The following is a 25,243-nucleotide window of genomic DNA, read 5'->3' as shown; positions in this document are numbered from 1 at the left end:
TTTTGCAAGCTACATTATTCACAAATGAGACATTCAAAAAACACCAATTCTGGAATAAAAGTGTGCACACTACCAGTGGAAAAGCAAACAAAAGCGGCTAATGTACTGTGGCTAAAAAAATTTTCAAACAAAGTGGCAGTAATTTACTGCCCTTGCTCTTAGCTGGACCCCATGAACATAATCAGAACCCCCAGGACTGATGGGAAAGTGTGATTTACAGTAAGTCTCAGGATAATAAAAGAAAATGAAAAAGCAAATTGCGCATGAACATGAAAGCTGTATTTCTTCCACTTTCAACAACTGAATCAAATTTCCAGCAAGAATTTCAGGGTGAAACTTAGAAGTCCCTCAAGAAGCAAACTATGAGCCAACCAGCATCCAGTCTTGGACACCACCCCAGCTGCCTGAATGACATAATTAATATTTAGAGATGGCAATGATTAGAAAGACCCACACTACCCCATCTGTTTGGGTGATAAAGAGGTAGGTGGACCTGGGTTTGAATCCTGGCTGTGTTATTGACTATCAAGTGTTCTCTGGCAAATTATTCAACATCTCCGAGCTCCAGTGATACCTGCTACCTCAGACTGGTATGTAGATTAAGTGATATAAAGTATACAAAGCACTTCAGAGGGTATTTAGCACATGCTAGTCTTGATAAATTTTATTATAAATAATCAATAATACACTTTGCTAAATGAGTTAATATAGGTAAGGCACGTAGAACAGCATTTGGTACATAGGAAAGTCCTATAAAGTGTTTGTCAGTATTATTACTGTATAGTAAAACCTCAGTTAATCAGAATGCCTAGATAATGAGGTGACTAAGTCACTTCATTTTCATTTTAAAAACCTCCTCCAAGCCACTTCAGTGTTCAAAGTCTTTGAAAATCTTTCTAAAATACTTGAGTCTACTTTCCAGGGTTAGTAAGTATAATATGTTAATATCCATTTAAGACTTTTGACACTGGGGAGTCTGGGTGGCTCAGTTGGTTAAGTGTCTGACTTCAGCTCAGGTCATGATCTCACGGTTCGTGGGTTCAAGCACCACATCGGGCTCTGTGCTGGCAGCTCAGAGCCTGGAGCCTCCTTTGGATTCTGTGTCTCCCTCTCTCTCTGTCCCTCCCCTGCTTGTGCTCTGTCTCTCAAAAATAAATAAACATTTAAAAAAATTAAAACATTTTACACTGGATCTTGCATGGTTCTAAGAACACAAAACAGAAGCCCTGGGTTCCAGTATCAGCTCTTTCATCTGTCAGCTCTGTAACTCTGGGCCTCAGTTTACTCATCTGTATAATAAGAACAAGGATATCTTTCATGTCTTTCTCATGATAGTATTGATGGCTACCAAATGCAATCGTGGGCGTGACATTACTTTGAAAACAAAAAATGCAAGGCAAATATAAGCATACATTTGTTATTAGTGCTCCTTAGGATATAATAAAATAGTCTGTTGAGGATGCACACACATGAGTATATGGAGGTTCAAGACTGAATCAAGAACATTGCTCTGTGTGTGTGTGTGTGTGTTAAAATATACAAAACACAAAATTTACCATTTTAATTATTTTTAAGCAAACAGTTCAATGGCATTAAGTACACTCACATTATGTGCAATCCTCACCACCATACATTCAAAAAGCTTTTTTAATATTCTCAAACTAAGACCCAGTACCCATTAAACAACAACTCTCCATCCTCTCCCCACCAGCCCCTGACAACCACCATTCTCCTTTCTGTCTCAACCAATTTCACTATTCAAGGTACCTCATATAAGCGGAATCGTACAGGACATTGCTTTTTCAATAAATTCCTTATTTGTTTTCTTACCTTTTCCATCTTTGCCTTTGAAAAGTAAGCACAGAACACAAAGGCAATTAATTGAGGATTTCATTTTGTGAGTTCCAGATCCCTGAGGTTGGCGATAGGACTGTGATTTAAGAGCAAAATGCACTCTGCCCTGGTAGCATCCTCAAGCCCTGATGGGACTGATTACTCAGTCTGGTCCCCACTGCAATTCTGGAAGACTGCTTAGAAGCTGTGATATTTTAAGGCTACGCAGTGAGAACAGGGGAACAGGGTCTGGTCTCACGTCTACCACGGAAGTATTGTTGATATTAAGTGACTCATTCTCTTCTCTGAGTCATGTCTGTTAAACTGAAGGCTGACTGGATTAAATGATCTCAAAGTAGTGTCAACTTCATATTCAAACGTTCGATGGCATTTCTAGAAACTCAAAAGTATCACTCTCTCCTTGTTTCCACCTCCATGAAGGAACAACGTACTTTGTAAAATAAAAATGGAAGAAAAGAGGATACCTGTGATATTTTTCCTAGGAAAACAAAGCAGGTGCAAAGAAAAACTCAAAACAACAATAAAATTGAGCTGGTTGTAGATGTTCATGGGAGCTCATTCGCTATTGTCATCTCTCCTCTGACCAGGGGTTAGTGATGGCGGTAGTGGGAACACAGTAGAGAAGAGTTCCACAGCACATGCCTAAATATTGTTTAAAACACACACACACACACACACGAGCAAAAGGCTTTGCTCAAATCCAAGGCTATGACTTCACAACAGGAAAGAGAAATACTGAGTTAAGTAAACCATCTGAATTAAGAAGATAGAGATAATGATCATTTTTAAAGGGTCTCTAAAGTTGCACCAAAGTGTACACCAGCTCCAAGATTCTAAGGCCCAATTCTGTTGAGTACAAAAAGCATAGCCAAATATGAGATGTCAGACACCATAAGAGTTATGTATTTGGAGTGAACAACTATCCTTATCATTCATAAACTTTCTAACTTGGATGCATTTGTATGAGGAGATGCTTCTGGTCTGATAAGAGCCTGGCTCTGGGAAGAAGAACGAGATGACCCAGATTCTTATGGAGGAGACACTTTCACACATGAATCACCCAAGAAAAATGGCAGCTGCTTCAGAACATTGGCTGGCTGCCCCAGAAGCTGATCCTGGGAGGGCTCAGTCTGCAGGGACCCACCTTCAGTATGGAATGCAATCAGGATAGCAGAGCTAAGTACCTCATCCATCTGACTTCTAGAATCAGGTGACAACTTGTGCTTATTATTTTTTCTCCAGACAGAGTAGCCCTTGTTTGAAAAATGCAACCCCTATGGACTAGGATCAAGTCAATTTTATTAGTATAAGTATTTCCAAAGCTGTATTCTATAAGCATCTTTGTAAATATAAACCAATGGGACCAATAACACATTTAACACTGTAATGATAATTTGTAATAATCTTAATAAGACTTTTATATCTTTCCAAAAAAAAAAAGATTTAAGATAGGGTTTATTGGTTTATTTCTATTAAACCAACATCAGGGACTGAGAATTTCTGAGTCATGGGATTTGAAAAATGGGAAAAAACTGAAATAGTAACTATACCACCACCCTCAGAGCATTCCTGATCTGGAATTTCTGGAAAATAATCATGGGTCCACTTCAATATCTTTAGGGAGAAGAAGACTGCTTCTTTATGAAGGAATGGGCAGAGGAAACTGACTACATGAAATTACACTAGGTCTTTAGCCTTTCGGAACTTTGATTTTCTTATCTGTAACAGAAGAAACTCTTTTATAAGACTATGTGGGAGTAGAAATAATGTGTGTAGAGCAACAGTGTAGCTCATATCAAAGCAGGGTCCTTGCTTTTAATGAGCCTATAATGGAGTCTGGGTAAAATAGGGGCTAAATCAAAATACAAAGTGGTATTATTATTATGAAGAAGGGGCAACTAAATATGATTGGAAACCAGAAGAAGCTTCATAGGAAGTGGCATTTGAGTTGTGTATTGAAGAACTGGAAGGATTTTGAGGGGAGGCTCGGTGGCTCAGTTGGTGGAGCACCCAACGCTTGATTTTGGCTCAGGTCATGACCTCACAGTTTGTGGGATTCAGCCCTGTGTTGGGCTCCATGCCGATAGCACAGAGACTGCTTGGGAGTCTCTCTCTCTCCCCCTCTCTCTCTGCCACTTCCCAACTCATGCTCGCTTTCTCTCGCAAAATAAATACATAAATATTTTTAAAATTAAAAAAATGCAATGGACAATGATTAAGAAAATAATAATACCTAGTGTTGGCGAAGGGAAGCAAATGGTACCTTCTCCTGCACTGCTAGGGACGGTAAATATGCAGAAAGATATTTATGATAACATCATGAGGCCAGATACTGTCTTTCCTTGGCCCTGTAAGGCAATTCGCATCACAGTATTACAGTATACAACAAAAAACTGGAGTAGTTCTAACTTTTCAACCACAGGGGATAGGTTAAATAAGAAATGCCCCTACAATGGAACATGTAATTTAATAAGGCCAATAAAAATGATGTCATTAAAAATATTTAATGACACAGAAAGAGGTTTGTGATGTTGCTAAAAGACAAATGCTGTTTACAATAGAGAATGCCCCAATATGGTTCTATTTTGGTAAATATATATGTAACAACATGTGCATAAGACTAAAAGAATACGTGTTAGCAGCGGCTATATGATTTTGACATAATTTCATTTTCCTAGGTTTTCTACAACAAATACATTGAGCTTCTACAAGCACTTTCAAATCTAGACTTTTTTAAAGGAAGGAAATGATTTAAAGAGAATAGCAATAAAAATTTCAGAAGAGGGGCACCTGGGTGGCTCAGTCAGGTGAGTGTCTGACTCCTGATTTCGGCTCAGGTCATGGTCCCAGGGTTGTGGGATCGAGCCCTGTGATTCTTGGAATTCTCTCTCTCCCTCTCTGTGCCCCTCTCTCCTCACACATGCACTGTCTTTCTCAAAATAAATAAATAAATAAACCTTAAAAAAAAATAAGCACAGAAGACCCTCCAGGCCCACCTCACCTCAAAACATCTGGGCTGCTGAACTCAATTTCCTAACAAAAGTCTCCTGGAGACCTTAGTTTTCCTGAAATTAATACGGCTGCTTCCACTGACCCTGGGGAAAAGGACCCAGATTGTTTAGGTGAATTCTTAAGTGGTCTTTCAAGATTTCCTCAAGTCTTTCCCAAGTGTCTCTCTTAGGCGGATGAGTGCAGCAGCGAGCAGACAGGACACACCTAGCAGATCTGTGCGGCACGAGAAGGGTAGGCTACAGCAGACAATCCTGACTTGACCAGGACCCCTCTGTCATCAGCACCTAAGAGGCACTCAGTTCAAGGGCAGCATCTCAAGGTCTGCCCAGGATTTACCTGTGATCCAGACCCAAGATCTGATGAGACTGTCATGATCGGCCTGAATCCCACTGGGATCTATTAGCAGAGAGATGCCCATCACCAGCAGACAGACTTTCTCTGAGATCTTGTCTTCAGTGTGGTTGTTCTATCCCCCTCCCGGTTCCCTGGCCCAAACATCCCTATTCATCCGAACAAACTTTATTATAAAATAAAGAAACAAGAACCAAGCATGGACAAATAAAAGACAACAGTATCAACAGCAACAGTCTCTAAAAACACACACTACTAAGATCCTACCACCTATCGTCATTGTTCGTGTAACACTCATGGCTGTTAAGCAGCTGGGGGTGATTTCTGATCACCTGGTGGTTCTTGATGTAAAAATAAAGACTAGAAAACATACGCTGACCAACTTTACAGTTTACAGAACAATTACAGAACATTCTCACGTTACGATGTAAAATTGATCTTAGAGGACTTTAATCCATGACAACTGAGAGCCCCGAAGTTCCTCTGAACTAAGGGGCCGGCCCAAGGCTACTTTATCAGTTAGCGGCTATGCCAGGGCTATGACTTGAGTTAGGGGCAATATGACTAAGTGAAGACAATATCAGCATGGCCATGTCAAACCCACTTGTGTGACCCTCAGGGCACTAGCAGGACACAAGAATAGCATGTTAAAAGCTTATCAATGTGTCTATTTTATTGATTTGGTGTTTTTGTTGTTGTTGTTTTTGCTTTACTAACACAAGATTCACATAACATGAACCATTTTAAAGGGAATAAATAATTTAGTGGCATAAAACATTTATGACACTCTATGTAACCACCATCTCTATCTAGCCCCAAGACATGTCTGTCACCCGAAAAGGAAACCCTATACCCATTAGGCAGTTGTTCCCTGTTACCCCTTACTCCAGTCCTTGGCAACCTCTACTTTCCGTCTCTCTACATTTAGCTATTATGACTATTTTTTTACTTGAATGGGACATGGGACTTTTAGTAGCTGGCTTCCTTCATTCAGCGTAACATTTTTGAGTTTCATTCATGTTGTAGCATGTATCAGTATGTCATTCCTTTTTATGGCTGAATAATATTCCATTGCATGCATATCTCACACTGTGTCTGTCTATTCATCCACTAATGGGGTTTTTGGGTCTTTCTACCTCCTGGCTATTACACATAGTGCTTCTATGAACATGCATGAATTTGTTTGAGTACTTGTTTTCAATTATTTGGAGAAATATATGAGTTTTCTTATTTTTTATGTATTTTACTTATATTTTATCTGGCTACGGGAGTAAAGGATATTTACTGAAGAAAATGTAGAAAGTAGAGCGAAAACACAAATTTAAAAAATCAGCTAAGGATAATTAAGAATATCCTCTTCCAGAAAGGATATTCTATAAGCTAAAATGCTTATAACCCCATTCTATTTTTCCTCCCTCTAAATGGATTATTATTTTACAACTTGGCAGTCCTTGAAAATATGGACATTGTAGTCAGAAAAACCTGGATTTGAATCCTAGCTCTGTCATTTATTACCTGAGTCACTTCCCCTCGGTAAGTTTGTTTCCCCAGCCATAAAATGGACACAACAGTACCTAACTCACAGGGTTTTTATGGCACATTAAATGGGATGATGTTGTGGCACCCCAGTGGCTCAGTCAGTTAAGCATCCAACTTCGCCTCAGGTCACGATCTCACAGTTCATGGGTTCAAGCCCTGCTTTGGGCTCTGTGCTGACAGCTCAGAACCTGAAGCCTCCTTTGGATTCTGTGTCTTCCTCTCTCTCTGCCCCTCCCCTGCTTGCACTCTTCTCTCAAAAATAAATAAACATTAAAAAAAATTTAGTGGGATGATTGACAGAACAGACCAGGAAGTGTTAGCTATGATAGTGCTTCCCATACAGAGATTTGCTAACTCTACAATAATGTGAAGTTTATAGAAGAGGAATTTTGTGCTTCTACCACTATAGATTTAGAGCAGTGCCTGGCATGCAGCTGGCACTCAATAATTATCTGTGGAGCGAATGAGTGAATATAAGTGTTGGGGAAATTTTTGACATTAGAGATCTGGGCAGGATCTCTGGGAAAACTCAGCTGAGTTCAGAAGATAAGTTACGGCAATAGATGGCAAATTCTTGCAAATCATTCTGAATTCTGCACAAGCATATTCCAGTGGCTGGAGTTGGTCAGGTCTGACTTCAGGCCCACATAAAATGGAATCATATGCAGAAAACGGTCAGAAAAATAAGTTTGTCTTCATTGCAACAATTGAGGGCAGAGCAAGAAGCCCTCCAAGGCATGTGGTGAGTTGTACTCCGTAAGCTGCCGGACCAGCTAAGTCTCGGAACTTTTTTCAAAGCAAATGAAGCATTTGATGGAATAAACCGAGGCAAAGAGATATTTAAGCATAGGGCCTTGACAGGAACTGCCCTGAAGTAATATCGCTTGGAACTAAAGAGATGATTAGTGAGCTTCTCATGGCCCTACAGGAAATCTTGCTTGGCACAGGAATGCAAAATTTTCCAACCTTGTCTAAAAACAGTTTCCCCACACTCCACTGCCTCATAATGATGTCTGTAATGGGTTGCAGAGCTCACTGCCTGCTGAAGCCCTCACTGCCTTCCTCCTATTGTGGGTCCTTATCCCACAAATGAGGGACGTGCCCTATTTGGGGACTAACTTCTCCTGCAAGCTCAGGAGGGCTAAAATGGAGATGTAGGCATGGAGGTTCCCAGGAGACAAGCTGGAGAAGATGAAGGGCTAACCCCTACCTCAGGTGGGTAATTAGTAGGGCCTAGCCCCAGAGGATGCGAAAATCCTTTGGTCCAGGGTAACAGGCTCTTTCTATGTAGGTGTGTTTTCAAACTTCTCCTTTAAAGCACCTATCACTGTTAAACTCAAATGATTTTTAATATATGTGAAATTCATTGTTAAAGTCTCTCTTCCATTAAATTATAGACTGTTTCTGTCTTGTTTGCTACTACATCTCCAGCCCCCAGTATTGGTTTTATCTGCCAATAACCATTTGTTGAGTAAATGAATCTAAGGCATTTTATTGCAAATTTCAATTCAGTTGGAGGCAATATAGTATACTCGTCAAGGACACGGGTTTGAATTCTGACTACAATTGTGACTTTGGACAAACTGCTTATCAGTCCTGATGTTGCTATAACAAGTTACTACAAACTTGGTGGCTTAAAAAAGCAGAAATATATTCTCTCAATTCTGAGGCTAGAAGTCCAAAATCCGGCAAGGTCATGCTCCCCCTAGGGGCTCTGGGAGGGAATCCATTCCTTGCCTCTTCCAGGTTCCAGGGGCCCCCAGCATCCCCGGGCTTGTGGCTGCCTCTCTCCAGTCTCCACCTCCATCTTCACATCACCCTCTCCTCTGTGGGTCTGTATGAAATCTCCCTCTGTCTTTATCTTAAGAGAACACTTGCAGGCATCTAGGGCCCACTCAGATAATGCAAGATAATCTCTTCTCAAAATCCTTAATTTTACATCAACAAACACTCTTTTCCCAAGTAAGGTAAAATTCACAGGTTCTGGGAATTAGGGTATGAACATATCTTTGTTGGGGGCGGGCATCATTCAGCCCATGACATTTCTCAAAGGCTTGTTTTTTTTTTTTTTTTCCATCTGCCAAATGGATACACTGTCTCTTAGAATTATTATGAAGATTATGTGTGATAATGCATGTAAGTCACTTTATGTGACTTATGGCACATGAAAAGCTGTCAACAGATGGCAGCTATTAATAGTTCATGAGGCAGGGAGGTATTCTCCTGAAGGCCATATATAAGAAGTGATGGAGTTATGCCAACTCATTCAGACATTTTAAAATGTTCTCAGTATTAGTATCTATCTATTTACCTATCTCTCTATTTATTTAATCAGGGCAGGGATCTGAACTCAGCCCTTTAACATGTCATTACATTTGGTACTCAAAACAGTGGAAGACTGGCATTCTCTCCATTGAAACCCCACTTAACCAAAACTCAATTTTCAAGAATCTGACTTAGCCACAGAGTTTAAATATACACCAAGGACTTCTTCCTGCAAATCCATTTCTCCGCTATACCACCTCAGAAAATTAAGGGCAGATATGGAGAAAGTTCCAAGCTTCTGTACCTGGATAAATCACTTGTTAGAGAACATTATGGAAGGAGCTGACTATGGTGCAGATTAGCCTGGAAGAACTTGAAAACAGTGGTTCTCAAACTTTGTTGCAGGCTAGAATTACCTGGGGAACTGTTAAGCTCTTCAGGTACAGACTGTATAGGGCAATGAAATCAGAATTGGGGTGAGGCACAGACGCTGACAATAACCTTTAAAACTCCCCAGATAATTACAATTACAGCTGAGGTTAAGAGCTACAGCTCTATCGGTGGTTCTCAAGCTTTGGTGGGCATCAGAATAACCCAGGAATTTGGTAAAGATACAGAGGATTAGGGTCTCCTCTGCTTCAATGAATCTGGGTCTTCCCAGGTGATTCTGATGCCCACCAAAGTTCGCAAACAACTACTCTAAAGAACCTTTCAGCTTTGGTGTTCTGCTTTCTACTAGTCACTTGTTTATTTCTCTATGTAGTCAAACACCTGTACTAGAGTCGGAGCTACAGGGATACATAAATAAGATGTAATTCCTGATCTCAAGATTCCTGGCAAGCTGTTCTGCTGCCCTCACATTCCACAATGCTCCTCCAAGCTGGCCCTCCTGCTAAGAGTAGAAGATCCTCTTCTTAAAATGAAGAAGATGCTTAATGAGTATTTCTTGCATGAGGAAGAAGGGAAAGAGAGGAAAAACATGACAATAAGCATCACTCAGCAGTGTGTGGTGAGGCTCATCCACGTCCCCGTGTCCCCCACAAAGTAAGGCATGGTTACCTATGGTGTCAGGAAAGGCTTCTTTGAAGAGGTGAGGTCTGAACTGGGTTTACAGGGATGACAAAAGGTTGAGAAGGGTACTCTCATCATAGCAAGCACCAAAGTTTTCCCAGAGTCCTGAAATAAGGTGGGAAACAATTACTAGTTTGGTTCTACAACATCACAAGCGGGAACAGAGGGTCAGGATCTGTGGGAACTGAGGCTGGAGCCAGATGGGAAAGCACTTTGTATGATCATCCTTCTCCTGCGTTTAGCCAAAAGGCCTGTAAGCCCAAAAGTCCCTATGAGCCTTTGAGCAAAGCTTAACCAAAGCCATAGGCCCAGGACAAGACAGGCCTAAGATCTCTTTGAATAGGACCTCAGTCCACAAATTTCTAGAAGAAGCTTGAGACCAAACACCAAAGCCATTTCTGAAAGTGGGTGAGAAGTGGGGGGGGGGGTGTCCCACAGCAGACAGGTTTGAATCCAAACTGAAAGATATGCAGGCAAGGAAAAGGATGGCCTGAGCAAATCAAGAAACTTTCTGTTGCCTCCTGATTATTATACATCCAAGACTGTGCTTGGGCTTGGCCAGCAACTACTGAAAATGGTACCAAGGGACTAAAGAACCTGAGATCCATGATCAGAGGTAGATAAATCTCTATGCCAATTGTAAATGGTAAAAATAGGAGCATAAACATTTCCAAGCTTGTGTGATTGCTCCTCTGTCTCAACTGGGTGGTGGTTGCTGGGAGCAGGGAGCTCTGCGCTCTTCACACGGTCAACCTGGCCTTTTGTGGGACACCCTAGGGCCTCATCCCTCTAAGCTGAACGCATTACTGACAGTAGCACAGGGAGGAGGGAATAGGAGGGCTGACAGGACGAACTGGTGCCAAGAGCAGGAGCTGGAAAGACCCCTGAGTGCGAAGGCTACGCCTCTGCTCCCATAGTGGTGCCCACCGGCAGGCCCCTCCCCTTCGAGCAGGCTTTGAAAAACAAGATTAACCATAATGGGGTATTTTCCCTGTATTTTATGACAGAATTCCATAGGCCTCATTTTGAAGGTTCCTTCACTAAAAAAAAAAAATAGATTTCTAAATAAAAAGGATTAACAAGAGTCCTGGAGAGCACAGCTTGATTGAAGGGGAAGTGATCTCCACGTCACATGCTTCCATCCTGGGTTCTAGGTGAAGGGACCTAACTAATAAAGGATAGTTGGCAAGGGACAAAGCAGAGCCAGTACACCTGGAAATCAGCCCCCTGCCTTCCTATCAAGAAGGTATTCTTCAGGGTGCCTGGGGGGCTCAGTTGGTTGAGCATCTGACTTCGGCTCAGGTCATGATGTCACGGTTGGTGAGTTCAAGTCCTGTGTCGGGCTCTGTGCTGACAGCTCGGAGCCTGGAAGCTGCTTCAGATTCTGTGTCTCCTGCTCTCTCTGCCCCTCCCCTGCTTACACTCTGTCTCTCTCTCCAAAATAAAGAAACATTAAAAAATATTTTTTAAAAAAAGGAAGAAGGTATTCTCACTGCCTCCAAGTCTAGAACAGATTTTTTCTTTAATTAATTGCTATTACAGAAAAGGAAACTCACAGCGGAGGCTAACTTTGAATGGTCAGGAAGAGCTTATCTGAGTGGATGACAATCGTCCCCCAAGATCTGAAAAAGGGAAAGAGGATTCTGGGTAAAAGGAACAGCATATCAAATGCCCCTGGTCAAGAGAAGAGCTTGGCTTGCTGGATAAGCTTAAAGGAAGCGAGTGCATCTGGTGCATAGCAGGCATGGGAGAGCAGTGCAAGGTAGAGTTTGACAGAGAGAGAATGCTGGATTGTCAGGGCCCTGTTTGAATGTGCCCCAAAGCTGCAATTTCCCGCACTGCTCTGGGGTTCTGCTCCTGTCCTTTACGTAACCATTATCGAATTATAATCCCTTTGTGCTTTGGACTTCTTCTTTTTAAAAATTTTTTTTAAACATTTATTTATTTTTGAGAGACAGAGAGAGACATAGCATGAGCAGGGGAGGAGGAGAGAGGGAGGGAGATACAGAATCTGAAGCAGCCTCCAGCCTCTGAGCTGTTTGTTAGCACAGAGCCTGATGCGGGGCTCGAACCCACAAACTGTGAGACCCTGACCTGAGCTGAAGTCAGACGATCAATCGACTGAGCCACCCAGGCACCCCTGGACTTCTTTGTTATTTTCCTTGCTGTTTAATTATTTTTGAGAGAGACAGAGGCAGAGCGCAAGTGGGGGAGGGACAGAGAAAGAGGAAGACAGACTCCAAAGCAGGCTCCAGGCTCTGAGCTTTCAGCACAGAGCCCAATGTGGGGCTTGAACCCAAGAACTGTGAGATCATGACCTGAGCCGAAGTCAGATGCCTAAATGACTGAGCCACCCAGGTGCCCCTGTACTTCAGACTTGTAACTTGCAAATTTTTCTGCACAAAAGGGATCTTACTCAAAATATTGCCTTTTATGGAGAGTTAATGATCATATTATAATCAGTAACAATAATCCCTTACACATAGCTATTTTAAAGCACTATATGTACATGCAGAATCAGTTATAGAAAAATGTCTTCTCATAAAAAGTAGTTCCAATAATTTGAAAGTTGAGATGGACACGAGAACATCTCTTTCCTGGTATAAGGAGGAAACATGGGTTCCGAGATTTACCTAGGATTCCAGCTGTTGTTTCATTAGAGCAGCACCTTTGAAAGGAAATATAACACAAGCTACACATGGAAGGATCACGTGTAGTTTTAAATTGTCTACTGGCCATATTAAAAGGGATGAGGTAAAACTAATTTTACAATATATTTCACTTAATTCAATACATGAGAAATTATCATTTTAACTGTGGGGTCAATATGAAAATTATTAATAAGATATTTTAAGTTCTTTTTATCATAACAAGCCTTTGAAATCCAGTGAGTGTTTTCCACTTAGAATACATCTATCTCATTTTGGATTGGTCACACTTCAAGTATTCAAATAGCCACAGGCATCTAGTGGCTACTGTAATAGGCCATGCAACATTGGAGCCTCGTAATGGGTAAGGCAGCCAGAACAAGGGTTGAGACCTCCCTTTTTGTGGATGAGAACACTGAGGTCCAGAACTTACCTGACAGATCGCTGACCTGTTGGTAGAGTTGAACTGGGACCAGAATCTAGGTTCCTTGTCAAGTGCTCTTTCCCAGATTATACTTCTCTCCCCTTAGGCATAAGAAGGAGGAGTGGAAATCTCAAGAACTACCAGAAACAAGCACCCATCTGTACTCGGGATAGAGATGGGGTTTCATACTTCTTGAACTCTTACAGTGAAACTTTGGGATCAATACCCCTTCTCCCTTTTTCCATATGAGGTTACAGAGGCTCCAAGTGCTTCTGTTATTGATAGCGGGAAGATGATATCTGCCCTTTGAAGAAAAGACTACTACCAGTTTTAGGAGTATTAGGAAGATGTTGCTTGAGGCTGCAGGGGCCAAGAGTAGGCTGCCCCAAGATGGGTCACTGTGGCATGGACATTATTTTGAGTTAAAGGTAATCAAAACCCAGCAGATGCAGGAAAAGCTCTCTTCCTGATCCTCAACTGCCTCAATTGACACTGGAGAAGACAGCTACTAACAGAGACTCCCTTTTACTTAAGAAACTTATCTGCATAATAGGGCAACCTTGTTTTTCCAAACATCTCCTTCACCTTCCTGAACAATGGCCTTCTTCTTCTTTGTATCCTCAGGCCTTACCCTTCTCCTTGGCTTCTATAAGCTTCAAGTTGCCTCGTTGGCTTTGGAATCTCACGTCTGTATGGATTATACCTATGAAATTTGATTTTCTCCTGTTAATCTGCCTTATGTTAATTTGATTCTAAGTCCAGCTAAAAAGACCTCAATCGGCAGAGGAGGGCCTTCGTCCCTAACAAGGCTGACACCTGCTGAATTGGGGCCATTGTAAACATAGCAGGGCCACCCTAGGAGTTCCACCAGGAATTCTTCCAACCAGCTACCAGTTCTGAAGATGGGACATAAGCTCTCAGAGACCCCAGTCCTAGGAGGACTGTTCTTTAGACTGCCAAGTACTAACACTCCTGATCCAGTCCATCCTTACGTTGTTCCTTAACCCATTGCCATGGCTCCATAATCAGGAGCACAAGAAAAGTATGCAGCTACCTCATTTGAGCTAGCTGTGAACTAAGATCCAAGCTATAGGTCAGTCAACATTGTTTAAATAGACTGCCTAAGGGGTGCCTGGGTGGCTCAGTAGGTTAAGCGTCCGACTTCAGCTCAGGTCATGATCTCACGGTTCGTGGGTTCGAGCCCCATGTTGGGCTTTGTGCTGACTGCCAGCTCAGAGCCTGGAGCCTGCTTCAGATTCTGTATCTCTCTCTCTCTCTCTCTCTCTCTCTGACCCTCCCCTGCTCATGCTGTATCTCTCTCTCTCTCAGAAATAAATTTTTAAAAAATTAAAAAAAAAATAGACTCCGTAAGTGCTAAGGACAAATCCAGTAACAGAGAAAGGGGACAAAAGGAAACAATCACCTGAACCAGACAACCTGGTCACTGTTCTTGACAGTCAAGTTCTCAGGGAAGAGGTGGGCTAAGGGGCTGAGGCCAGCATGTATCCATCTGTCTATTATGACCACGCAAGTAGATGCCCTTGGCACAACACACAAGTGTGACCCACAGATGTGTTTTTTTTTTTTTGACCAGGAAAAGTCTTAGGTGATAGATACAAATGCCCCCACTCCAGCAGTGAGCAAAAGGGAGCTCAGAGTCCTAGTAATTCCAGAGCTCATGCTCATAAGAACCACACTGTACACTTCCCTACTATGTGTAAAGCTCTAAGGTAGTAGAGAAAGCCATGTCTCCATTTAAAAAAGCAAACCAGGACAAAAATACCCCCAAATCTAGTCTGTCAGCACAGAGAACTATTTACAGTTGGAAGCAGGCCTCTGTATTTTTTTAAGTAGGAGGCTCCCTCCCTTTCTGCTACCTACGGGTGCAATTTCCAGTCCTTTCTCCAAAAGAAACATTTGGCTTTCTACAGAGAACCTCTGAGACCTCATGTGACTGAAAATGGAAGAAGGGGAAAGAGGCCCTCATCACACCCCATCCCAAACCCCCCCCAAGGGGAGCTGAGGTTGGGCCCCTGTAGATCCATTTATTTTAGAAGGTACTTGGTTCTAAAGCATTTGTTTCAGAAATTACCCCCCTGCCCCATCAATAGTAGCTTTCAACGGCTCTTCCCGGGTGGCCTTGTCTCTTTTAAATTTCATTTCCTGTTGGAAAGGATAAACAGGTAACTGTTTAATGCCACTGACTGGACTCATTTAACAGAGAAACAGGACCTGAGTGAGGCTGGGGAACCAGGGTGGAATTGATAGGTAGAACAGAGCAGCTGGGTAAAGAGGAAGACATTAAAGAATACCAAATGATGGGGTTTATTTTACTGCTCCTGCATGTGACTTGCCCCACAGGAGGAGGGGATATGAATGCACAGAAGACAGTGTAACCAGGTGCCATGTTGAACCTGGATCCCTGGACTTGGCCTGGAGGCTTTGGTAGAAACCCTGGCATTCCCATTCACCAATGGTGCCCTTTAGCCAACTCCTTTAAGCCTGGTGAGCTTCAGCTGCCTTTCTGTTCTACCATACAAGGTGGTATGAATTCAACTGATGCATGCAACATGCCTAGCGAGTGCCTCACGCATAGTAGGTATTCACCTGCAGCCGCTATGAATTGACATAGCTGAGATATGAACCCAAACAATTTAGCATCATGTTTCCTACTACACACCAGACATTGTGTTGGGCAATAAGAACACGCCAATAGATAAGAGAGCCCCTGACTTTAAAAAAAATGGCAGCACAAAATAGATAATTTCAATACAGCATGGTAAGAACTCTGATCAAGATAGATGTGGGGTGAGATGGTAGCCCACATATGAAGCATTTGTTGTTGATGGTATGGTCGATGGGACTGATGAAAGCATTCATTCATTGTCTCTCTCTCTAGAATACAAGGTCCAGCAAAGTAGGGATACAGCTTATCTTATTCAATAGTTTAATAATAGTTTATTAAACTATTTATTATTTAAATTATTTAAACTATATAAATAATAGTTTATTAAACTATTTATTATTATTTAAATTATTTAATAGTTTAAATAATAAAAAACTTAAAAAAAGAAAAGGTAAGTCTTTAAAGTACAGGGGAAGGGATAAAGTGAGAGGAAATGTGCAGAGGTAAGACCATGGAGAACCTTGCTTATCAAGCTAAGAAGTGTGGTGCTAGTGTGGGTGAACATTCACATATGGAAGGCCAAAACGGGTGTGGGCTGGTTGAACAAGATCTAAAATCTCTAAAATATGCTTTCCCTACAAGCCTGCCAAAGTACCTATGATTTTTTTTACTATAAAGCCCAAAGTAATAATCATATTAACCCAAACCAGCTGTTACTTCTTACTCTGCAATTAGTTTATCAGATTTGCTAGCCAGGTCAACTTTCACAACAACCATATGAGGTCATTACCTTTTATTATCTCATCTTACAAACAAGAAGACCAAAGCACAGATAGGTTGAGTGGTTTGCCCAGAGTCACACAGAACGTAAGTAGCAGATACAGGATTCAAATTTAGTTACTTCTTCCTCAGAGTTTGTTCTCTTAACTGCCATATTGTCTCAAATCTATCTTCCAGTTCATCATTTCCCTCTTCAGTTGAATGCATTCACTATTTAACCTACTTGATGAACTTTTAATTTCTATAACTCTATTTTTCAATTCTAGAATTTCTACTTATTTTAAAATCTATTTTTTAAAATAATATTATCTTGTACTTGACCTATGGCTTCTATTTCCTCATCTCCATGAAAAATTTTATGTATGTATGTATTTTTCCCATGAAACATTTCTTTCAATATTTATTTATTTTGAGAGAGAGAGAGAGAGATAATGAGTGGAGGAGGGGCAGAGAGAGAGGGGGAGAGAGAGAGAGAGAGAGAAAGAATTGCAAGCAGGCTCCGAGTTGTCAGGGCAGAGCCCGATGCAGGGCTCAAACTCACGAACTGTGAGATCATGACTTGAGCCGAAATCAAAAGTCAGATGCTTAACCAACTGAGCCACTCCAGTTCCTCACCCATGAAACATTTTTTTAAAGTTTATTTATTTTGAGAGAGAGAGAGAGAGAGAGAGAATAAACGAGGGATGGGCAGTGAGAGAGAGGGAGAGAATTCGAAGCAGGCTTTGCAGCTTTGTCTACGTACTTTGCACTCAGCCCCAAGTGCAGTTCGATCTCACACCTGGGATCATGACCTGAGCTGAAATCAAGAGTCTGATGCTTAACCAACTGAGCCACCCAGGTGCCCCTCCCATGAAATATTTTAAACATGTGTTTTGTTTACTGACTCTTGCTAATGGTGGGCTTCTTTTATTCCTCTCTTGCATGCATTATAATTTTTAAAAGTAAACTTAACATCAGTAGGAGTTTGCTGATGTTATTTAGTGGTTTTGATTTCTAAAATTTTGTTTTTGGTGGGAGCGCAACATGCACTATGATGTTGAGACAGTTTGTGAGCTGGTTTTAGGTTGTCCCCTGTCAGGGTCTCAGAGTTTAATCAATTCCAGACCAAATTTTTACACTGTTTTCTTGGTTTGTGGCTGTACACTACATGAGAAAAAATTCAACCCCCAACCCCGATACAGCATAGGTTGGGGCTTGTATTTCCCATGGGTGATCCCAACAGCCCAGGGTGATTCATGGATGGCCACACCATATCCTCAGCAGAATTCTCCTTCTTACATGCTTGGCCCATTCATTCCTCACTGATGGCTTTAAGCAGTGAGGCTGTTTCCTATCTATGGCCTCAGTTCTGATCCCCAAAGGGTACTGAAAATCAAGCCCCTAAGAACCGTACTCATTTCCTCTATCTTTATAAATCTTTTGTTTAATTTCTTCTTGCTGATCATTTCTCTACCATTGAGTTTGCTCTTCTGGTACTTGGAGATTTCTCCTTTTCATGTGCCAGCCCGGCAATGATTTTTTTTTACATCGTATATTTTCACCAGCATCTCTCTGTAATCAGGGGGGAATGTCCCTTGGCAGCTCAATCTATCAAATTGACCAGAAAGCTTTGATTATACATTTAGATATCAGTCCTTTCCACTTGACTCTGTGTTCACAGAGGACAGAGACCTCGGTCTCATTCATCTTTCAATACTAATTTTTCAGACAGTGCCCAGACCAGAGCAGGAAGCAAAAGAGATTTGGCCAATGAATAAAAGAATTAATCAGTTCTCTCTCATTCTAAATGGGAATGAAAGACCATATACTATTTATCTTCTAGAGAAATATGACACCAAGAATCCCTGGAAGGCCCATGCTAAACAAACAAAAAGTTTTGAGACTGTCTTAGTCCAGCCTTTTAGCAAGTAGGTTCACTACTATTGATATTATTTCTTTCTTAAAAAGCAACCACTGCTAATTACAGTGCTGGTCTGGCAGAAATTCAAAGTCTGGCAGACTAGATTCTTGACTGGTGGCTCTGTTGCCTTTTTAGCACATACTGATGTCCTTTTATAGCCATAACTGGAACCTGATCAATAACAGGTAGTGTACAATGATACCACTTTTACTGTTGGTGCCATAAAGACCTTGTTGGTTAAGGTCACATTTTTTTTTTAAAAGTAGGCTCCACATCCAGTGTGGGATTTGAACTCATGGCCCTGGGATCAAGAATTGGATGCTCTACCGACTGAGCCAGTCAAGCACCCCCCAAGTTGATGTTCTTTTTTTTTTTTTAATGTTTATTATTGAGAGACAGAGCACGAGCATGGGAGGGGCAGAGAGAGGGGGAGACACAGAATCTGAAGCGAGCTCCAGGCTTTGACCTGTCACCACACAGCCTGACACAGTGCTTGAAATCACAAACCACAAGATCATGACCTGAGCCGAAGTCAGATGCTTAACTGACTGAGCCACCCAGGCGCCCCCCGAAGTTCACATTCTTGAAAGTACCTTGCACAGTACTTGTCACATAGTGAGCACTGAGTTAATATTTAGTGTGCTTTATATCTTCTTTTACATTTAAAAAAATTTAAAATATTTGTTGAAAATATATTGCCTCCTAAGCATTGTTCTGGGTGCTGGACATGGAGAGGATTAATATACAGTCCCTGTTCCAATACTAAAGTAGAAAGAGAATGTCCAAAGTAAATTTAACAATGGATAATTATTCTAAATGTCCTTTTAATTTTTTTTACATTTATTTATTTTTGAGAGACAGAGTAAGACAGAGCGTGAGCGGGAGACGGGCAGAGACACAGAATCCGAAACAGACTCCAGGCTCTGAGCAAGCATTCAGCACAGAGCCTGATGCAGGGCTTGAACCCACAAACCGTGAGATCAACACCTGAGCCGAAGTCGGTGCTTAAACGACTGAGTCACTCAGGCGCCCCAATGTCCTTTTATTTAAAGTGAAAAGATATTTCACCTTATCCTGACACCCTAAAGTGCCTAATAAAGTATAACCATCAAAATAATCCTGCCTATTACTATTTTATAAGGTTCTCTCTCCTCAGAGAGGAAATATAACTCCCAGTGAACACATGAGCAGACAAAAGAGAGCTAATTATAAAAGGCATCTGACACAAAGGACGATGATTTTTGAGCCTTTATCACTAGAATCCCAGAACCTAGAATCATGCCTGAACCTAAGTAGAATAAGTTTGTTGCATGTTTTGCACATATATGTACAGAGGTGTTCATATGGCCTGAGATAAATTATCACTCATTATTCCACACATATTTATTGAGAATTTCCTATGAGCAAGAGTCTGTGTTAGATTTTGCGATGGAGACAAAGAAAAAAGAACAAGGATAAGATAGAAATCCTACTTACAAGGAACTTTCAGACATAAGAAAGAGACAGACAGGTATATAAATCACCATGATATAACACAGAAAATGCTAAGGGAAGAACAGAGAAAAGGGCTATGGGAGTTCCAAAGAAGGAAAGGCCACTTCCTGCCAAGGGATTAGATAAGACTGTGGCTAATATAGAATTTGTTCTTGGTCTTGAAGGATAAGTAATTTGTGGCATGCAGAAGGGACAGAATGGGCACTGGCCAAGAAAAAAAAAAAGGCGATTCAGATGGAAAGAACAGCTTAGGCAAAAGCAGAGAGGCAGAAAAGCACAGGGTATATAAGAAGACATAGAAATTTTGCTGGAGATGCAAAAAAGGACATAAAGGGGGCTAAAGAGAAATAAGGCTGGAAAGGTGTGATGAGCTTTGAGGTGCAGGGGCTTTGAATGCGCCCTGAATTACCGTTCCAGGACACAGGGTCTCTGTGGAGTAACCAGTGCCTAGCATATGGTGGAGCTTAATTAATACTACAACAACTTCAGAGCAGGAACCTGTTCCCCACGTGCACACAGGAAGCTGCCATCTGTACGCACAGGCAATTACAAACATTCCAAATACTCTGCCCTGAACCCTGCAAGCACATCAAATACTCACTGTAAAAGGTCACCCAGCAAACAGCTCTGATCAATCCTGGCTCAGGCAGAATCAAATCCCCTAAATAAGATCCACTAGATGCAGTGTCAGGAAGGTCAGAAACAACCCTATTTCACATCTTGAAGCATTTTTACCATATGGAACATTTTAGAGGAAGAAGGGAAAGGAAAGAGAGAGAGAGAGAAAAAAAAAACCCTCCAGAAATAATAGAATTCCAAGTAATTAAATATTAAATAATCACAAAGTAAGCAAGGGATTTATCTTGGCCCCTACCTCCTTCTAAGGATCTAAAAAGCAGCTGATTTCAAAGAAGGCCACGCCAGGATTAAAAGTGGAGTTTCACGCCTCCCCCCCACCCCCCCCAGTACATCCCCATTGTGTACCTTTGTCGAGTTCACTTGAAATGTTCCACGATGAGGTAGGCACTAACTCAGCAGTGACTGACAACTCTGTTTCTGGAAAGAAAAAGAAGGGAGGGGAGAAAGACAAGGGTAATATTAAATATATAAGTAACTTACGGGCTGTTAGAAGCATTACAGGAGATTTCCAAAGGCGCTGCCTTCTGAGAGAGACCCCTGCAATCCCATAGCTTATTAAACTGGAACAGCCGCTCTGCTTGCCAGGCAGAGGCGCCTGCATTGCAGAGTCTATACAGATGAGCAATCTGTAGGCCAGATTCAAAGAGGTGGTGTTTGTTTCTCTCTTTAAAACATGGGCTTGAAAAGTAAAATACAAATATTTCATTAACAAAACAAACCTGCAGAAATGATCGAACATTACCAAACATCAGCTCTTCATTTTTTTGTTAGAAGATCACTCTTAGACTCATATATTCAACAGTCTTTCCATGAAAACTAAGAACTAAGTTTGCTCTTGTTGGTGATTTCACTTGTGTTTTGAGTTGAGAGCACTTCTATTAATGGAGAAATCTATTTCTCTACATTGAAACGTAGAGTCAGGACAATGGAAAGCTAAGTTTTTGAATACGAGAGTCATTTGAGGTAACTAAACTCCAAAGACAATTTTCAAAACCACCATAAATTAAAGCCAACATGCAAATCAACAATAGAAAGGGCGTAAGGCACTATGAAGATTTAAAAACTCCTTCAGCAGTAATAGACTGTAATATACAAATAATGTTTTTGTTGTTTTTGAAATTTTAAGCCATGATGCCATATTACTAGCACATTTTAATAGGGTTGCGCTAATCTCCTCTTAGACCATAGCTAAGCATGCGCGTATGAGCGCGCGCGCACACACACACCCCCCCCTGCATGTACTTTAGTACATACAGAACTTTAGTACTGAGCAGAATCTTGGAAAACTCAGAGCCTACAACATTAGATACATGGCACCCAGGCGAATCCGTTCCCCTTCCTTCAATCTGGTGCAGACATCATTAATCAATTATGGCCCTTTTTGTCAATTAAATCTGCAATCTGCCTTACAGTCTTTCCAATATAATGCTCTAGGTAGCCACTAAAAATGGATCTGAAATGCAAGGTGAACTTTTTAGTAAGTGGAAGAATCGAGATTCAAATCCAGGTCTGTCTCTATTGCCCACATATCTCCTAGTAGCTCATGCCACCTGGTACTCACGTCTGTGAAACCTGATTTCTTTTTCATCTTACCTCCCTCTGGCTTCACTTTTTACCTAGATAAGCACACTTTCTACCGTTTCCTTATTTACTGATAGGGCGTGGCTGCCACTTGGTCATAGAAGTCACACACCGTAGTCAGTGAGCTTTGCCAAGAACAGGATGTTTATCCACTGAGACCTTGCAAAGGCCTGCTTCTAGTTTGTCTACCGGGTCTCTGGTCAACCTGCCACCCACAGCGGAAACAAAAGGGCTGTTTGATTTGTGCAGACCTCCTTGACTTGCCCTGTCCTAACAGCAGGTGGGAAAGAAGGTAGACAAACCACATGTACCCTCCCCAGCCCAGACGGTCCCAGTCCCCTCCTCTGTCCTGAGCTAAAAACAGCATAAATTCTTTTAAGGGGATCTGACGGCAGGTGCACAGTATGGCAGAAAACTTAAATCATATAAGATTGCAAACTACGAAAAGAAAAAGACAGTATCCCAAGTAGGAAAAAATGCTTCACCCAAAGCCACAGTAGAAGGCAGGGCTTCTGGTTTTAACTACCTGTCCTACGAAGGGGTATTTCATGCAGGTGATTTCATGAAGAAGCGCTAATTGTCTATACCTGGGGGCCCTCCACGAAGGACTCCAACCACAGATCCACTCCAACCCTGTTCCTGTTGCCACCTACTCTGGCTCGTTGAATAATGGCCCCTTGTTTGGAGTACTGAGGAGTGCTGTGGTTCGCCTCCGAAAAGGGCTCATCAGGCACTCCACTACCCAGACTTTAGGGAGCTTGGGAATAGAAGCATGGCAGCCAAGGCAGCATTTGAGGCAAAGAAGCAAAGGTGGGGAAGTGGTGGATTAAGGCAGATCTTGACAGCATTTACATGCAATATTTTCATAGCTTCATCTTACTGCTGCTCACAGTTATGCTGCCAGAAATATAGGTTTCATTTTACAGTATTAATTTTATAGAAAGTTAGCTCTGTGCCCCTTGGTTTTTCTAACCTGAGTTTGAATTGCTGATTGAATATAATTTGGGACCGATGACAAATGAATAGATTCTTGGCACTGCTAACAGTAAAATTATTCCCCATGTGTCCCTGGACACTAATTACTACTCGGTTCTTAGACTATGGCAAAGATAATTTCAATTCACAAGCTCATTTACTGATTGTGATTATTCTGAGGAATTTTGTCCTTGGCCTCAAGATCGATTCCTTTAGATAACCACATGTTCAGCTTCTCGATAGGGTGATGATAAAAACAGATAAAATATTTTAAAATATGAATAACTTTCCTGAAAAATATTATCTTCCAAGGCCATATATTTTAAAAGAAACGGTGATTATTTTATGTGAAAAGTTTAATGTTAGTAATTCCCCCCCTCACACAAAAAAATGCTGTTTAATAAGCTTCCCCGCTCCCCACAAAAGAAAGATTGATTTATACGTGAGGAAAGTTCAGTTCGTCTCAGCTTTGGCTCCATCGAGTCCAAGGTTAATAGCAGCTTTAGAGAGAGACACAACCACCAGCCTTGACCATGTAGGATCTCCACTAAGGGATTCAGCTTCTTTCCTACCTTCTCATCATGGCAAAAGGAGATATTTCCAAGGACATTTAAGAGCAGATTGGCAACATCTCTTTGTGTAAGATTACTGTGGTAACAGCAAATGAATATGTGCCAATTAGGAGACAGTTGAATATTTAAATTACTAATTTTGTGATCACGAGCAAGTTATTTAACATCTTTTGACCTCTATTTTCTCATCTGTAAAATGGGGACAATGAAAGCTACCTCATAGGGCTGCAGTAAGGATTATTACATTAGATTATGGTACCAAAGGGTCCTGCACAGCATCCAGCATAGAGTGGGCACTAAAGATCTTTTGTGCCTCCCTCTCTGTCCAGTAAGGCAGATAATAACCGTCCTCTATGCGGACATAACCCTGTTAGCTGCTGCTTCACTGCTGAGGTTTGAAATAACGCATTTGCCAGGCTTTTGGAACAGACTCTGTATTTCTCATGCCTTACTAATCTAAGCCAATCTTTTCATTTTTTGTGAGGTTTTCCTGAATTGGTCACCAGTTCTCTTAAGCACATAAGTGTTTTTATATATTTTATCCAATTTAGGCAAATCAAGCGTGTTTTAGAAAACTCTAGCCCTTATCTTCCCTGACCTCTGCAGGAGGGCAAACCATTCTTCTCCCGATTTGATCAATAGGAGCTATTATCTTTGCAGTTTCACTGATGATTGACTTCTTGGCACGGCCTCTGCAAACCATAAGGTTTTGGTATTTAAGCCTGAACAGTGGGAGTGTTATTTGGAGGAAAGGGGAAAAAAATAAGCCTTGAATCCTCCTCATTGATAAAAGCCTGTGCTCTCTGAAAGGATTACTGGTTCATCTCAGCAGTTGGCAGGTGGAGACCCAACGTTCACAGGATGTGGAAGCCCTTGTAAGAAGCACCCAGCCATGCCACAGCCTGTATCCTGATCCAGGGATACGTGAAGTTACACAGACATAAACCAGCACACTCCGGAGACTAGTGGCCAGCCCAGTGCTCACAAAGGCCAAGGATGAGGGAACAAATGTCTACCCCAGGGCCCTTCTGGACCAGAGGCCCTGAGTCCCAGAATGCTGTATCTGGATATGCCTTAGCTGTCACTCTGTTTTTTGCACCCACAAGACTTTGTGGGGGTATTTTTATAGGGTGACATTAGAGGATGTAGCAGGAGATGACAAGAGAACAGGGCTCCAGACCTTCCTGCATTAGGAACAATTTTCTGTTTGTCGGTTTTATATATCAGATATTGTGGAAAAGGCTCCGATGCTCTAAATGAAACAAACAAACAAACAAACAAATACCCCTAATATGATACGGTCTCTTCATTTTACAGACGAAGAAAGTGAGGCCCACAGTAGCCAAGTGCCTTGGTGAAAATCACAGAAGTTCTAAGCAGGGCCAGGCCTCAGAAATGGCTTAGAAATAAACGCATGCCGCCTTCTCTCGGTGCTCCATTCTCTTCTGTCTGGGCCCCTAAGCTGTGATACGTATCCTTAGAGGCTAAGTTCAGAGACACACAGGGCATTTT

At 41.6% G+C, this 25,243-nt stretch overlaps 1 protein-coding gene across 1 annotated transcript in view; it reads right to left on the bottom strand.

The window, feature by feature from the left end:
* Positions 1-25,243, bottom strand: part of ROR1 (receptor tyrosine kinase like orphan receptor 1) — a 262,889-nt gene that overhangs the window by 153,584 nt on the left and 84,062 nt on the right. The window contains 1 exon segment of the mRNA XM_039233468.1: positions 20,949-21,020. Within this exon segment, the coding sequence (XP_039089399.1) occupies positions 20,949-21,020 (72 nt within the window).

This window comes from Hyaena hyaena, unplaced genomic scaffold (genome assembly GCF_003009895.1).
Source record: "Hyaena hyaena isolate Hyena2069 unplaced genomic scaffold, ASM300989v1 scaffold_75, whole genome shotgun sequence".
In the NCBI taxonomy this organism is placed as follows: domain Eukaryota; kingdom Metazoa; phylum Chordata; class Mammalia; order Carnivora; family Hyaenidae; genus Hyaena; species Hyaena hyaena.
Note: the sequence above shows the minus strand (reverse complement) of the source record. Positions and strands in the feature narration are given on the sequence as shown.